Source organism: Anarhichas minor, unplaced genomic scaffold, assembly GCF_050575085.1.
Source record: "Anarhichas minor isolate MPS153535 unplaced genomic scaffold, ASM5057508v1 ptg000011l, whole genome shotgun sequence".
NCBI classification, from domain to species: domain Eukaryota; kingdom Metazoa; phylum Chordata; class Actinopteri; order Perciformes; family Anarhichadidae; genus Anarhichas; species Anarhichas minor.
In genome coordinates this window covers 2,897,785-2,913,696 of record NW_027466457.1, presented here as the reverse complement: position 1 = coordinate 2,913,696, position 15,912 = coordinate 2,897,785, and the positions used below count along the sequence as shown (strand labels likewise).

Genomic DNA, 15,912 nt, shown 5'->3' with positions numbered 1-15,912 from the left:
TGTCCTACAGGGCTGTTGTGTGAAGGGATGCAACATTTTATTACATAATCAAAATGCAACTGGCACTAGAAGGAGAGAATACTTTTAGGCGATAGTCGAGCAGCAATAGGAGACACGCACAACAGACGTGACAATTTATTTTTATTACCGAGAAGAGCGCTTAAGCTGAAAAGCTCCCTGAAGTCTGATGTGAGCAGTTCAATGGGTCAAACTTAATTAATTTCCCACAAATTCAGGTGCGTCTCATTGATGGTAGAAAGCAACATTTCCTTTTCCGAAGGCAAATTCAAATAGCTGGGTACAGAGGGCTTACAGACAGAATGTATAAAACAATTATACTATTAAGAGGAAATTAAAATAATAAAACATTGATAGTGCTTTAGCAGACTTTTTTTTGTGTGCAAATGTTAGTAAAGCTGCAGTTTGATTATAAAAGTGCTGGCCAGTGGTTTTAAATTATTCACTATACTGCCCAGAAAAGTGCACTTGGAGTAAGAAAGCTACTGAGCAGCCCCATCAGGCCCTAAGGACACAATGAGACATACAGGTGTACATTGATAGGTGCAGCCAAGTTAATCATGTAACTCTTCTCCACACTAGTTGTGGATATTTTGGTTTCTCTGGTCAGAGGACCAGACCCGGAACTACTTATTCGTGCATATAAGTGTGCCCTTTGACAATTATTTTTTCATCGATCCCACATATCCGTGAACCCGAAGACGTCGATTGGTCAATTCTTGGTTAATTCTTGGTTGCGATACGAGCGCTGATTGGCCACAACGGACATATCTTGGTTGATTTGTGGGTATAAAGGTGATTGGCTGTCACAACCAAGAATTAACTCGACTCTCGGGTGGCAGTGACCCGCTGACTGACAGCTGGAGAAATCGCATTGGTCTCAGATCAACAGCTTCGTGAAATTCACTCTGAGATCGTCGTTACGAATCCCGCTCATTCCTGTTCTAACTCGTTATGATCAGTAGAAATACGTATGACAGCAACATATAACATATAATAACGTATGTGAACTAGGCCTATGTAAAAGCAGTGGTGGAAGAAGTATCAATACGACAGTGTAAAATACTCTGTTAATAAATGTTCTGCATTTAATAGTTTAAGCATTAAAATATACTTAACGTATCAGCCCATGTCAGACTAATATACATATATTATATTAAGGAATTTGGGACCAATAAAGATTTATTTTAACATATAATAATACATGATACATTATTTGTTGATCATATTTTGTATCAGTAATCTGAATCTTCAAAGTAACTTGTTATTGAAAAAATGTGGAGTGGAGTAAAAAGTACAATATTTGCCTCTGAGATCCTGGTAGAAGTATATAGAAGCATAAAATGGAAATACTTAAGTTATGTACAAGTAAAAGGCCCAGAGAGCCAAACTAAGGACCATATGTGATGATGAAGAAGACAAAGAATATGACGATACGGATATTTGCTGTAATAAATATTGACCCGGAAGTTGTAATTGTTATACATGCGTGTCAATTGACAAAAGCTATGTATAGTAAGTTTTTCCAAGAATACTGTGAGATACATAGCTATATGCTACAGATGAATTAAATTCCAAACAAAGTTGCAGCGCTGGGAATTTACCATCATCTCTGGATTTAGGTAGCCCTATAGGGTGTTTTTATGGTAATATGTTCAATATTTATTTACCTCAGTTACTCAGATGGTCACACCATGGATTGATTAAGTTGTATTAAGTTAATACCTTTTGTCGAACTTCTATGTACTTTGAAGACACAATTTCCTAATATTAGCGCTGCGCCTGGGATTTGAACCGTCACATGCCTCATATGTGCCATGAACAACAGTGCCAATAGGAGGTACTGCATACAAATTGTAGGCTATCTGTGAATGTAAAATTCATATGTTTTGCACAATATAGTTTTCGGTCCTCTTGTGGTTACATTGACTTAATGAATGAGACATACAGGTGTACAGGTGATGCAAAGTCAATCATGTAACTCTTCTCCACTCTAGTTGTGGATCTCTTGGTTCCTCCGGTCTGGTGCAACACTTATGTTCACTGGTGGTACTCTGCACAGCTAACATCATGGTGATCAAGAAGGAGTGGTCATATGTGCCATGAACAACAGTGCCAATAGGAGGTACTGCATACAAATTGTAGGCTATCTGTGATTTTTGCGGAACCTGGGTCACGTTTAAAACGGAAAGCTTCGTGGGAGGTGTCATTTTCTCTTTCAGCCGAGTCGCAATCCGGACACCGAGGCGACTACCATGAACTTCCGTGCCAAACAAACTTTCCTCTTTCTGACGTCTGTGTTATTTCTCCATGTCGCTGCTGACCTACATGGTAAGAAGGAGAAAACTCGTTTATTTGCACAGTAGCGGCGACCAGCATGCATCTGACTGCTCTTTAAATCTGAATAGAAAAAGTTCTCTGAAGTTACATAATATCATATCATATCCTCTTCGAATGTATTTCTCATCGGAATGAATCTGAATCTGTTGGTACTTGATGCCACCTGCTTGCAATTCCATCGCACCTCGATCGAAGTAATCTTTCACCTTCATATTCCCGGTGATGAGTGCGTCCAAAGGTGAGACGCCTTTCACCGACTTCAAATCTGGCTAATCATTTCTTTGGTGACCTCGCGTTGGGATCGCACTGGGAATGATCGTGGGTGTAAAAACAAATGCTACACAATGCTGTAAAACTGCCCGAATGAAGAAATGAATTACAGTATTTTCAAATCTATATTTCGAGGTAAATGTGTAACAATTATCACACTTGTCAGTTGCAACAAAAGCTAGAACTCAACCAACAACCACACATGAAGAATTTATATTTGTTACTTTGACACATTTTTCCTGGGAACTCAAACTGATAAATTGTTTTAACTATGATTTGGACTCGTCCCTAATATCCTGACAGCTCCAGAAGTCCACACGAAGCTCGGGGCACTCAGAGGCCAGTATGTGAGCGTGAAGGGGAAGGAGACCGGGGTCCATGCCTACCTGGGCATCCCATTTGCCAAGCCCCCCGTAGGCCCTGCTCTGAGACTGTCTGCACCCCAGCCTGTAGAGGGCTGGCAAGGAGTGAGAGACGCCACCCAGCAGCCAGCCATGTAAGGCCTTCGTGTGCATCTGTTGTTGTGTAACACACTTGGAGAACTTGCGTCCACTTCTCTCTGTAAAAAAATCCTCTCTTTTTCAGGTGTGTTCAAGACAAACAGCTACTTATAGATCTGTTTGATAAACTCGGTGGCTTGTTGCTTGCTGTTCCAGACATTTCAGAGGACTGCCTTTACCTCAACATTTACATTCCTGCAAAGAAAGCTCTCGGTGCCAAGCTCCCAGTAAGTTGAAATGATGCTTTGGATGACTTTCGATAGTGTTCATGGAGGAGTTGGCGTGATTGCTTTTAGAAGAATCCACAATGGCAATATGAGTAATGATGCCCATATTTAGAACCAGACTGCAAAGAGACTGACGCTGATTACATCAGTCTTGTGTTTTAGTCGGATTAAAGTCTTTGTTTGATTGTGATCGGATAGAAAAAAAGTAAAAATGTGCATTATGTTCTGTGGAAAACAGCGTCTTTTTTTATTGCCTTACCAGGTCATGGTCTGGATCCATGGTGGAGGGTTCTCCATGGGGTCAGCTTCAATGTTTGATGGCTCCGCCCTGGCTGCTTACCAGGACGTGGTTGTGGTTCTGATCCAGTACCGCTTGGGAGTTCTGGGCTTTCTCAGGTAAAAACAACTTAACTTACTAAGCACAGGTAGACTGGACATGTTATTATTATATTCTACTGCTTTTGATCTGATCTGTGCCACACGTGAAAAATAAGTCAAAACTGGGTCACTCTTACCAGCGGGTGTGGACTATAACTGTATGCTCTATCCAGCACTGGAGATGAGCACTTGTCGGGGAACTTTGGAATGTTGGACCAGGTGCAAGCTCTGAGGTGGATCCAGCAGCACATTCATAACTTTGGTGGAAACCCAGATTTAGTCACCATATTTGGGGAGTCTGCTGGTGGCATAAGTGTATCCCTCCTGGTAAGGATCAATCTGCAGATGAAGCACTTTAAAGAAATGGATTTGTTTTTGAAAGCGTTGCACAGTGTCTAGTGTCCACAGGACCTTTTATTTGTTTCTGTTGCTTGAATCAACAGCTTCTCTCGCCATTGTCTGATGGCCTGTTCCACCATGCCATTGCTGAAAGTGGCACTTCTGCAATGGATATACTCTTCACAACTGATCCCCTCCCAGTGACGCAGGTTAATTAGCAGAGTGTTTATTTTGGTTTGTAAACATTATTCAGTAAATTTCAGTAAATTTGAGACGAATCCCACATATCGCCCCTCAGGTGGTAGCAAATAGAACCGGCTGTAGCCACGAAAGCACAGAGAAGATCGCTGATTGCATCAGAAACCTCGATCTTGACATAATTCTGGCGACTGCGCAGGTGAGATATTGTTTGCGAAACTGATCTATGGACTGACTCGATGGAATCTGCCTATTTATGGATATTGTACTTATACATATTTATCTCAACTTTCTCTTTCGCACCTTTTTATTCTCTCAAGGATGACAAATTGATAACTTCTTTAAATATTGATGGAGTCTTCCTGACAAAACCTGTGACTGAGCTGTACCAGACACGTGAACTACTCACAATACCGTTCATGACCGGCGTCACTAATGATGAAGCGGGCTACATGCTTCCTGGCGTAAGTCTGAATGCTACTGAAATTTGTGTGACTGACGAGCTAACCGATTTCCAGACGAGCCCATGGAAACATGATTTCATTTTGCTATGATGCACGTCTGAAATGTTTTGTCTTCCCTTTAGTTCTTTGCTCCTCCAAACTGGATGGAGGGAATGGATCGGGAGCACATCATGAACGTGCTGTACCTCTTCTTCCCTGATGTAAGGCAAGCGGTGTTCGACATTACAATATTGCTTTGCTCTATCGTGCTCAAACTTCTCTGACGGATGTGTTGCTCCTTTTTTCTCAAGCCCAAAGACGAGATCATCAGAGAGTTGCTGGTTGATGAATATGTTGGAAGAGGCGAAGATCGTGTGAAAAATAGAGATGGGTTCACTAAGATGTTAGGCGATATGCTGTTCACCATTCCAGCCATTAAGACTGCTAAAGCCCACACAGGTATTTTATTTACTCAAGATAATTTACTGTCACACACCTAAACGAGATGTCTCACACCCATTCCTCTGCTACTAGATGCCGGTGCCCCTGTGTACCTGTATGAGTACCAGCATTCTCCCAAATTCCTGCTGGATAGAAGGCCAAGCTTCGTTGGCAGTGACCATGGAGATGAACTTTTGTCAGTATTTGGATGGTGCTTCACAACTTCCCATGTCACATTAGCCGGTAAGTAATTAGGTAAGCTTTATCGATGGACCACCAGAGACCGGGGGCTTTCTCTGAGTGCAAAGTGTTTTACCAAATATCATTATTTTAGTGTCATGCCCTGAAGACGACGAACGGATGAGCAGAATCATGATGAGCTACTGGGGGAACTTTGCTCGCACAGGGTAGGAATTCACCTTCGTTACAAGTTCTAATGCACATGAGATGAGACTTGTTTTAACTTTGTGCACGCTTGCGCATGTAGGTCTCCTAATGGTGACGGCCTTGTCCACTGGCCAAAGTATGGAGCAGAAGAATACTACTTGTCAATTGATGTAGAGGAGCAGGTAACTGGTCGGCACCTGAAGAAGGACAAGTTTGTCTTCGTGACTCAGACTCTCCCGGAGAAGCTCCGAGAATACAAAGAGAAGATGGAGCGCAGCGAGCTGTAGAACGGTCTCCTCTCCTTTCTTTGTTCCATCCACTTCAACGACAAACATTAGAAATGCTTGAATACATTTGTTAAGCTGATGTGATAATTGTCATTTTGAAAGATCTGTGTATATTGAACATAAGTTTGAATCAAAGGTAGATGGCCTTAGGAAATACTTCTTTCAAATGTTAACGCCCAAGAGGGAATGTGTAGCGGGACGCCTCAAGTTACCCGCTCTGTTTGGTCACATGTTTAATATCTGGTTTCCACTGTAAAATAAAAAAATCTTCAGGAGCTGTTTTGTGAAATGTCTGATTTAAAAATTGCCCAACAATTTCATTCATACAGATGAACACACAGTTGGTGTGAAAGGGTTAACTTGGACCCAGGGTTGTTCATAGGTCAATGGTGTGTGTGTGTGTGAGGTGAACGTGTGTTCAAACCCTAACGGTACACAGGACTTGTGTCCTACAGGGCTGTTGTGTGAAGGGATGCAACATTTTATTACATAATCAAAATGCAACTGGCACTAGAAGGAGAGAATACTTTTAGGCGATAGTCGAGCAGCAATAGGAGACACGCACAACAGACGTGACAATTTATTTTTATTACCGAGAAGAGCGCTTAAGCTGAAAAGCTCCCTGAAGTCTGATGTGAGCAGTTCAATGGGTCAAACTTAATTAATTTCCCACAAATTCAGGTGCGTCTCATTGATGGTAGAAAGCAACATTTCCTTTTCCGACGGCAAATTCAAATAGCTGGGTACAGAGGGCTTACAGACAGAATGTATAATTGTTTTATACATTCTATTAAGAGGAAATTTAAAAAGTAATACAATTGATAGTGCTTTAGCAGACTTTTTTTTTGTGTGCAAATGTTAGTAAAGCTGCAGTTTGATTATAAAAGTGCTGGCCAGTGGTTTTAAATTATTCACTATACTGCCCAGAAAAGTGCACTTGGAGTAAGAAAGCTACTGAGCAGCCCCATCAGGCCCTAAGGACACACTCTGTACTCTGAGCTGTTAGCTTCATGTTCAGCCAGCCTGGTCTCAAGTTCAAAATGAATTTGGGAAACTGGAGGGATGAGCTTTGCAGGTAGAAAGCCAGGCAAATGTTACATCAGCCATTTAAACAAATGCAATACATTTCAAAGGTTTGTTTCAGATCATATAAGTACATAAACCGTATAACATTGATATTTTGATAAGCTTATGTAAAGGTCATGTTCTATTGCAGTACAATACATCTTTCCAACTTACATAATGTGACATGAGAGCTGTGTTTGATGTCGGGCCGTGAGCCCATGAGGGCACATCACTATCTTCAGTTCAAAGGGCCAAAACTGATTCATCTAGTGTTTTGATAAGACGGCATACCCTCTCTCGTCAATGGTGACAACATTGCCCAGTTGTGAAACTCACTATTTTACAAGACAAATGACCAAAATTAATTTAACTTCCTACATTTTGGTTGCGCACAGGAATACTTAAGTTCTGGGTTTCACTGATTAGTTGTAAAGAGAAAAACACCTGAGAAGCTGTCAAAAAAAGCAAAGCATGCTGCTTAATGAGAATAAAACATGTTCAGATAATGGTTATGAGATGTGGTTAGATCTAAACAAAACAACAGCATGCAGTTCAACATGTTGGGCACCGAACTCAGAATAATGCTTTATAGTAGAATACATTGGACAACGTTATGGTCTTCAAGTACAGACATGGTTTTAGAAACAGAGGCACGTACAGTTTGATCCATAATAAGCAGTATGAAATATCATTCCTTTTCTTCTGCAGGGAATAAATAAATAAATAAAAAGCTTAATGTGACCCGTTTTCATGCTGCACTAGAGGATGCCGGTCATACTGAGGTGAGGTGATAAACGGTGACTTGGGAGGCCCTTTAAAGTGCTTGCATGGGAACAGGAGTGTAGGGGCGCTGGATCAGATAAGTTAATTAGACAGTAAAACCCAATGTTTGTGAAACGTACTGATAAAACCAGGACAATGAGCGACCGTGGTATGTCATAGCTCACGACTCAAAGGACAGCAGGAGATGAATTGTGTGAAGTGGTTGTTTTTATGTATTGTACCGTGTGTGCGGGTGGGGGGGAGACACTTAAAATTGTGGTGCATCAGGATGTCCAGGACTGCATGTTGCACAGCATGGCCTCAAAGCGCTCCATATTTGGGGCGCGAGCGTGAGCTAGGTGGTCCGTCAGCCGACTGTACAAACTGAAAGACTTCAACTCCAGCCAGATGAAGCCAAAGCGGTCCTCGTCAAACAGCACGAAGAGCCCCGGGGTGCGCTCCGGACTCGTGAAGCCGTGCCCGGCGATCAGGCCCGTACCGTAGAAGCTGAAAACGGAGGCACGTCAATTCACAAATCAATCAACACTTTGATGGATATCACTTTCACATGGGTTGAAGTGCGTACAGAAATAACAGGTCATGCTTGTGACAGCAGCAATTTCATTTAACAATTACTGAATATTGCTGTCCATAAAGCTGTTTAGCTGTAATAAAGCTGTAATAGGCCAAAGTACAAAAGGAGCTATTTAACAAGCCAATTAATCATCCAGGCAACTCCAGCCCAGGCAGGCTTTGTGAATCTCTGCGCCGTGCAGCGCACTCTCTCCTTAGCCGTCACTGTAAAAGGACTTTCACCTCACCTGCTGTGTGCGTAGATTACGAAGTAGGTGGACTGGTCAATTGACTGTTGTGTGGTAATGTTGATGTGAAGGAGATAGTTTGTGTTGTGTTACGTAAAACCCTCATTGCCCCCCCCCCCCATGCTAATATCAGCTACGGCTAGAGTCTTTGTTAAATTCAATGATTACGCGATATACAAACTGCTCTTTCAGTTTAGGTGGAATTTCTCCAGAGAGTTAGTTGCTTTATCTTTTCTGTTTATTCCCTTATTACTTATCTTGATGAACCACGTTAGCACTGAGACGTAAAGCCTTCAGCACAGACCTCCTTGTGGATTAATGCAGATTAATTGACTGTGAATCTGTGACAGAAACAGTGCTTTATCACAATCATCCACATTCATCTTCAAACTTCTTTAAGGGTGCCACCACAGCATGCAACCAAAAAAAAAAAAAGAAAAAAGAAAAAAGTATGCCGTTACATTTCTCTCGCATATTGCAATTAATTGCAAAATAATCATTTTTACATTGTTAATTAAATATCCTTATCTATAAAGCATGAGTACTGATAAGCATTGATTAGAGGCCAATATGATTTCAGCCTGTTGGCCATGAGCTCTCAACAGCATGCAAGCTTATACCAGCTCAGGAACAATCGGCACATTGTGTCGAATGCCACTGTTACTGGAGCGAAGGTAGCTACAACCAATCCACCTGTACTCTGGGAAGTTGATACTGTATGCATCTTCCGTACAGCTGAGTTCTTACCATTTCCTACAGGTGCGAGGGTAGACCTCATTGCGGGCCATGACTCCCAGGGGCAGGACAAAGGGCTGGGCTTCAGGAGGGCCGGTGCTGCTGCTGCTGCTGCGGCCCGACTGGCAGCTGTTTGAACACGTAACACGCTCCTCCTCCTCCTCCTCCTCCTCCTCTCCCACGTCTTCTGCCGCGCCGGCATCACCACAGGCCCCCTCTGCTGCACCTCTCACTGTGGCAGGAGTGTCCTTGGCCTGTTGCTGTTCCTCTCTCTGGACCTCTGCGTGCACCCCCAGCACCAGCCGCGACAGCTCCTCTATGTTGCGCTGGTGCTCTAAGTCTGGGAGGACCACAGGCCGGCTCAGGTCAACATCTAAAGTGAGTTGCCCCGCAGGAACATTGGGATCTCCCTGCAAGGAGGAGTGAAATTACAGTCTTTCCGTATAACATCAACATGCACGATTAATTTGTTGTTTAGAAAAATTTGCAGCCTCGGATAATGATTATTCACTAACTCACAGTGAGCTTGGTGGCTCTCGCAGACGTCCCGTGGAAACTGAGCACGACGATCTCCAAGCCGTGGCTGCCGTAGGTGCCTTTGAAGAGGCCCGGGTGCAGAAGGTCGGAGGGCATCACAGGCGGCAGGTAGATCCTCCGGTATGTCAAGCAGTTACTGTCAAAAGGAGGCAAACAAACAAGAGTCAAAATGTGACTTTTGCCGCTGTTTAGTGTTTTCATTTCAGTGAAGATCTGCCATGATAAAGAATAAGAGCTGCTGAGGGCGACACTCTCGATGTCAGCTTTAGAAGAAGTGTAACGTAAGGAAGACACTCGTACTCATATTGACTGGTATAAATGAACTTCATCAGGATGAGCTCCTGCATGTGCTCATGGAAGATTTCTTCCAGTGTCCGGCCCCATTCTTCTTCCAACCATGTCCTGAACTCCTACACACACACACATTAGAGAAATCGGTAGAACGCTGCTAAAAGTCTTTCGACATTATCAAAGCACACAGGCTTTTAAAACATAAGCAAGATAAGTGAATAGAGCAGGTTTCAGGTAGTGACAGCTGCCTCACCTCCTGTCTGCCCCCCGGCATGCGGTGATGATCGGTCTGGTTACACTTTGTTGAAAATTCATCCTTCTTCCCGGTCTTAAAATAACAGAATTATGACACATATTAAAGGATAACGTATTGTCTATTGATTTCTAACCTCAAACTAAAGTAGAATCTTCTTCTAAACTGTGTCACCAAACACTTTGGTTTCACAGAGAAGCTCTCACCTGTATGTCCCCTTTGTGTGGCCCCTTGTGACCGTACATACACTCCACCGTGGCCTTTTGGCTCTCCAACATGTGGATGCGGAAGAGCGGCCGTCTTCTCATGGGGTCCTCCACACGGGGGTCATGAGGCGGCAAATACATCCAGCCGATGATGAACAGCCCGTCCACCTGAAGGAAAAACACTTTTAATAATTCATAAGCCCGTAAAATGATGTTGCCAAAGCATTATCAGCGGAATATTGCCGCATCGTAAATGACACGCAGAAGACGGTGAACAAACTGTACACTGCGGCCATCGTTTCTCATCTTTATGCAAATGTGCCGATTGAGAAACACGTCTTACCACAACGTTGAGCAATCCACCATAAGGCCCTATGTCAGGCTGCCATAAACCCAGGATATGTCTGTATGGGTGAAGCACTGCAACACAGGAGCACAATATCACACCACACTTATCAGTTTCTGTAGGTGCTTTGCTGCGAGCCACATCGTGCATTGGTTACAAACAAGAGGAGGTGTTGAAGCCCACGGACACAACTTCCTGTTTAACGTCCGTCATGATGGGAGTCTACGAGACGTAAACCCAAAGGGAGGAAACACCGACCCGTCCAACAGTCCAATCAAAATACACAGCACACCAAATAACCTGGCATCCCATTTCACACTTAATATGAAAGCAAACAGCGCTGGAGGAGAATTGTGAACATGTTTACCGTTCATAAGGGATGCTGCAGCCGTTTGCTTACAAATTAAATCAACAAGAGTCCCGCTCACACAACCCCTCATGCAGCAGCCATCCACGTCGAGGCCCGTGTACATACAGCGCGTGTACACGTCTCTATAGTCCATGTGCTCGTAGTCCGGGAGGAGCTTCATAAAGCGGCCAGACTTCACCCGCGGGTTGACACCTGGACAGGCACAACACAGGCATGTGTAGAGCAGCCGAGGACTGAGGCGGGCTCAGCCCAGAGCAGCCCCTCTAGTGAAGGCAGTGATGTGCTAAAATAATCTGTTCAAAAAGGGACCAACAACGCGCCCACACTTTGCCTGGCATGTCTTGTGGCAACTGGTACCGTAAATAATCTCAAGTGGAACAGAGAAAAGACATTCTGTCATATCAGAAAAGCAGTTGCTGGGACTGTTTCCTATCGGCTGCAAATCACAGTCATTGGGGTGATCCATCAACAGCTGTACGCAAGAAAATATGAGGGTGCAAATGCCGAATGACCCAGTGGAGGAGCAGTGTGCCAAATACTTCATTGGATCAATTCATGGGTGACGGGAGAGCTGTTCAATCAGCAGTCGAACTCACGTTTAACATAGAGGTCCCGGCTAGATACTCCTTCCACTTCCATCTTCCTCAGATCCTCCTTCGTACCAAACTCTGCAGAGAGAAGACACACGAGAGTATTAAGTTCAACCTTACATTTACTTTATTAAGGCTAGTCACGCAAAACAATATTACAAAATGTGTTTACACGTTATGGCCGATCTACACCGACTTGTGAACTGAACTCTGACTAATGTCGTCACACTGAACTGAGAGCGGCAAGACGGACAGTCCGAGCTTGAGATACAGTCAGCAGACGCAGACGTGACCTGATCAGACTCACAAGACGTCTGAAGCACACAGCCGGCCTGAGACATAAGTGACCTAAGAAGCCACCACGTTGAGTCTCTTTGAGGGCTTATTGTTGTTTTTGTTGCTTTTCATCGTCAGTAAAATGCACTAAACCGATGTTTTTCACCAAGTTGGCTGACAACTGGGTGGTCTTATAACGCTTTTGATCATACATCTAACTGTTTTTGACTGTAACTGTAAAGTCATAGTCAGATCTATTTGATTGCGACTACTTGTAACGTCTCTGACTCTAACAGTCTTGTTCAGCTTGCTGTCTTCAGTGTAACTGTTTTCTTTATTTTAAACATACTTGATTGTTGTTCTGCACACACATTAAAGTATTTTCCTCGCTTACTATAAACGCCTGGTATCCTGGTTATTGTGTAACTTTTCAGAAGCACAAACAGTCCTACGGCCACTACGATTACCTCACACACTGCAGTTCCCTCACTCCCCGAGTCTGTTACAGAACAAAACAGTGGCCCCCAAATTTCCTCCAATCCAACTTCTCATGTTTCCAAACTCCAAACTCATGTCGCAACCAACGTTTATTATTTATTATCAATTCATCCACTTATACAGGTACTCTTCCAATTAACAGATTAATCATTAAATCTATAGAAGTACATGAAATCGAATGAACAATGCCCATTACACAAGGCTGAAATAGATGTTTTAGGTTGCTAAATAAAAAATGCAATTAATGTTAAGAAACTGATAAAAGCAGTAAATGCTCACACTGCAGAAGCTGGAGTGAGCAAAAAAGGTAGTATTTTCCTGTTTACATGATTTTAAGTTTGGCTGGGCGATATGTCGCTGTAAATTTGCATTATCATTTATTTTGAGGTACATCTCCTGTAACATCTCTGGGTGTCGTTAGCCATTATGGACAATGTTGCAAAACACTGAGCAGAACTGCTTTGTGTCAGTATTGGATGTATATCATTATATAACACGACATATATCAGAGGATTTGTATCATACTTTCAACATGCATTGATAATAAATCAGCAGTATATATTGTTACATAGTGATTGTGTCATTATGTACAGGTTATGAGACGATAAAGTGCCCTGACACGATAAAAAGGGGTGCCGGTGGTGTTCAAGGCCCCCAAAAGGTCCGGTCTGACCCGCATCAGCAGCCTTATCAGCGACACAGGCCTAATAACATAAGAGGCCTTGGTTTGTTTTACAGCAGTGACTGGGTTAACGCTAATGTCTTTCATGGTCCACGTACAGATCAATAGAAAGGCTTTTAGGGGAAGAGAATATACATCTATATAGGTCTCAATATACTCACAACTTCTTATCTTTCTGCTAGCTTAAATGCACATTTGGCGCCACGCACACCAATCCCATACAGCACTACACAAACGGGAATAAACATCTTCAGTACAGTACACACATTATGTTCTTAAACATGAAAGATAACAGAATGCATGTAGGATGGTCTATAACTGTTATTAGCAAACGTTATTAGCCTTCTAGCTCTCTCCTGAATGCTTAGCACATGCTAATAACGTCTGTAAGGATTCAGACCAATTTAATCACCATCGGCGCATATAGCGTCAACACAATACATTTCCTGACTTCTATACACACATATTAACGTACATCTTTTGATCATTTTGTACAGAAATAACATTTAGAACATATTTACTTACACGGAAAACAACTAACAACAGGTTAGTCGCTCGAAAAGAAAGACTTCACTTGCGGTTTCGCGCTTTACGTCCCAGCTTTCTCTGGAGTACAGCGCCCTCTAGTGGCTTTAGTGGCAACATCAGTTTTCCCACTAGGCTACATATATGTGCAGCAAATCGCTATATTTACCTTTCATGCAGCGCCTTCTCCAGATGGTCTCAGTGTTGAGGATCTGTCTGAATTTCTTGCCTACGAGGGCAACGTTTGGCAGCGCTGTTCCGGGAAGCAAGGAGAATATTTCAACTAAAAGCTCCGGTGGTAATTCCGCCAACGACTGCGGGTGTGGAGGTCCCGTGCTCGTGCGATCCAGAGAGCCTCTGTTGACATGACAGCTGCCATGTTCACAAGCGACACTCGGCCCTGCAGTGGCGCCGCCGCTGTCCGGGCCTCCTCCTCCTCCGCCGGCGGCGACGACGTCGCCTTGCCGCTGACCCACGATCTGCTCCTCTTCCTCCTCGTCCATGTCGGAATCGCTCCCCTGATCCTGCTGGTTTTGCCGCTGTCGCCTCCGGCACCTCCGCGACTGACCCACCCCGCAGAGCCTGGCACAGACCGCCATCCGTAGTCACCAAATAGGCAACATTACATCACTACAACACATCGATCAGCTGCAGTCTGGCTGATTGCTCCCGTCGTTGTGAGCATGTGCAGAAGCATCTCTGGCGACGTCACGTCAGCGCACGTAAAGAGCGTAGCGACTACGCCCCCAATACCAATAACACACTGTCATTACATTACATTACATTACATTGATAAAATAACACACCGTCGAATATACATTGAAAATATAAATATAAACTGAAGGTAAATATGAACAAATATAAATGCAGATTGTGCATAAGGCCCAGTAAAAGGTGATTAAAAGGTAAAAACTGTGCAAGAATAACAAGTACTGAGGAAAATATAAATAAACAAATGAAGACAAATATATATGTATACAGATTGTGCAAAAACTAAACTAGCCAGTAACTGACTGACAGTCCAGCAGCCCAATGACAGAATGCATTCAATCAATCAATCAATCAAGGTAGTTGAATCTATAACAATTCATCTATAAAGTATCATATTTTATAAACTGAGCATATATTTTGTATGTAAGACATCGACTTTCAAAGTTAATAACTGCTGAAGTTATAAGGTAAACGTAGTGGAATAAAAAGTACAATATGTCCTTCCTACTTGTAGTGTAGTAGAAGTATAAAGTACAATACAATGAAAATACTTAAGCACTTACAGCCTGGGACAAAGAGGATTATTAAACAAACAGGTGTCAAATAATTTCCATGTCTTACTATTTCCTTTCAGCCATTTTCATGCTGTTACATAACTTAATTGTAAATTAATTAATACATTTAAGAAAAACTACAAGAACTAATTTAGGTAGTCTCAAATTCGACATCGGAAAGCACACTGACACATTCTGCAACGTTATGCTGTGATGAGACAGGTAGCGTTAGCTAGGTAGGTAGCTAACGTTAGTCGTTGGTAAAAAGTTACAGAGTGACAGATTAGATCTCTATTTATTTGTATTGACAATAGCTATAAAGAATTGACTTACTTTTGAAATGTTGGTAAAGATAAGTCAGTCAAAGTCGGTCGTTACGGTTATTCAGGCGGTACAAAGCTGAGCAAATTGACTCCGGGAACTCGGAGACGTTGATTGGTCAGTGGCTGGTAGTGGCTGGGACAAAGCGTGGTAGCGATACGAGCGCTGATTGGCCGAGAGGCGGGACCGCGATTTGCTCTCACCTGATGTAATTAATGAAGCAATGGGCTACCAAAAATATAGCGCCATCTTTCGGTGAGCAGTGGCATCTGACCATCTAATTATGAAATATTAATATAATGTAGTATGTTTCTAAACACATGATGTATTTGCTCGACTGACAATGGCGAGAAAAGGAACGAGCTAGCCAGGAGTCGAACCTAGAATCTTCTGATCCGTAGTCAGACGCGTTATCCATTGCGCCACTAGCCCGCTGAAAGTGCGAGGTAGGCCCGGACCTATTTAATCGACGTACAGGATCCTAATCTTACTGGATTGTGACCCGGAATTTGATCATAACGATCCATCTTGGAGGACATCC

At 43.0% G+C, this 15,912-nt stretch overlaps 2 protein-coding genes and 1 non-coding gene across 4 annotated transcripts; 1 reads left to right on the top strand and 2 right to left on the bottom strand.

The window, feature by feature from the left end:
* Positions 1 to 1,990: 1,990 nt before the first annotated feature.
* Positions 1,991 to 6,096, top strand: LOC142947354 (cocaine esterase-like). Its single transcript, XM_076088883.1, has 13 exons — positions 1,991 to 2,349; positions 2,932 to 3,124; positions 3,214 to 3,355; positions 3,618 to 3,751; positions 3,907 to 4,060; positions 4,177 to 4,281; positions 4,371 to 4,469; positions 4,591 to 4,734; positions 4,857 to 4,934; positions 5,025 to 5,172; positions 5,248 to 5,397; positions 5,489 to 5,561; positions 5,642 to 6,096. The coding sequence occupies exons 1-13, from the start codon at positions 2,274 to 2,276 to the stop codon at positions 5,826 to 5,828; spliced, it is 1,683 nt and encodes a 560-aa protein (XP_075944998.1). The 5' UTR covers positions 1,991 to 2,273; the 3' UTR covers positions 5,829 to 6,096.
* A 301-nt stretch (positions 6,097 to 6,397) lies between these two features.
* On the bottom strand, positions 6,398 to 14,479 carry fbxo31 (F-box protein 31). Of its 2 annotated transcripts, XM_076088881.1 has the most exons (10): positions 13,955 to 14,479; positions 11,811 to 11,882; positions 11,320 to 11,406; positions 10,842 to 10,918; positions 10,499 to 10,666; positions 10,293 to 10,367; positions 10,049 to 10,158; positions 9,731 to 9,884; positions 9,224 to 9,621; positions 6,398 to 8,162 (listed from the first exon to the last, which is right to left on the bottom strand). In XM_076088881.1, exons 1-10 carry the CDS (start codon positions 14,382 to 14,384, stop codon positions 7,940 to 7,942), a joined length of 1,794 nt encoding a protein of 597 aa, XP_075944996.1. In that variant the 5' UTR covers positions 14,385 to 14,479; the 3' UTR covers positions 6,398 to 7,939. The 2 variants fall into 2 exon arrangements, with proteins under 2 accessions (XP_075944996.1, XP_075944997.1); XM_076088882.1 differs by lacking the exon at positions 11,320 to 11,406.
* Positions 14,480 to 15,730: 1,251 nt separating this feature from the next.
* Positions 15,731 to 15,803, bottom strand: trnar-acg (transfer RNA arginine (anticodon ACG)). The gene has a single exon. It is a non-coding gene; the product is annotated as a tRNA-Arg (tRNA).
* Positions 15,804 to 15,912: the final 109 nt, after the last annotated feature.

Excerpts from the sequence above, each read along its gene's own strand:
- LOC142947354 (XM_076088883.1), top strand. The coding sequence starts at position 2,274 with ATGAACTTCCGTGCCAAACAAACTTTCCTCTTTCTGACGTCTGTGTTA. Across the intron at positions 2,350-2,931 it reads TGTCGCTGCTGACCTACATG|CTCCAGAAGTCCACACGAAG; the intron begins GTAAGAAGGAGA and ends ATATCCTGACAG. Across the intron at positions 5,173-5,247 it reads GACTGCTAAAGCCCACACAG|ATGCCGGTGCCCCTGTGTAC; the intron begins GTATTTTATTTA and ends CTCTGCTACTAG.
- fbxo31 (XM_076088881.1), bottom strand. The coding sequence starts at position 14,384 with ATGGCGGTCTGTGCCAGGCTCTGCGGGGTGGGTCAGTCGCGGAGGTGC. Across the intron at positions 10,368-10,498 it reads CACACAAAGGGGACATACAG|ACCGGGAAGAAGGATGAATT; the intron begins GTGAGAGCTTCT and ends TGTTATTTTAAG. Across the intron at positions 9,885-10,048 it reads ATTTATACCAGTCAATATGA|TAACTGCTTGACATACCGGA; the intron begins GTACGAGTGTCT and ends TCCTTTTGACAG.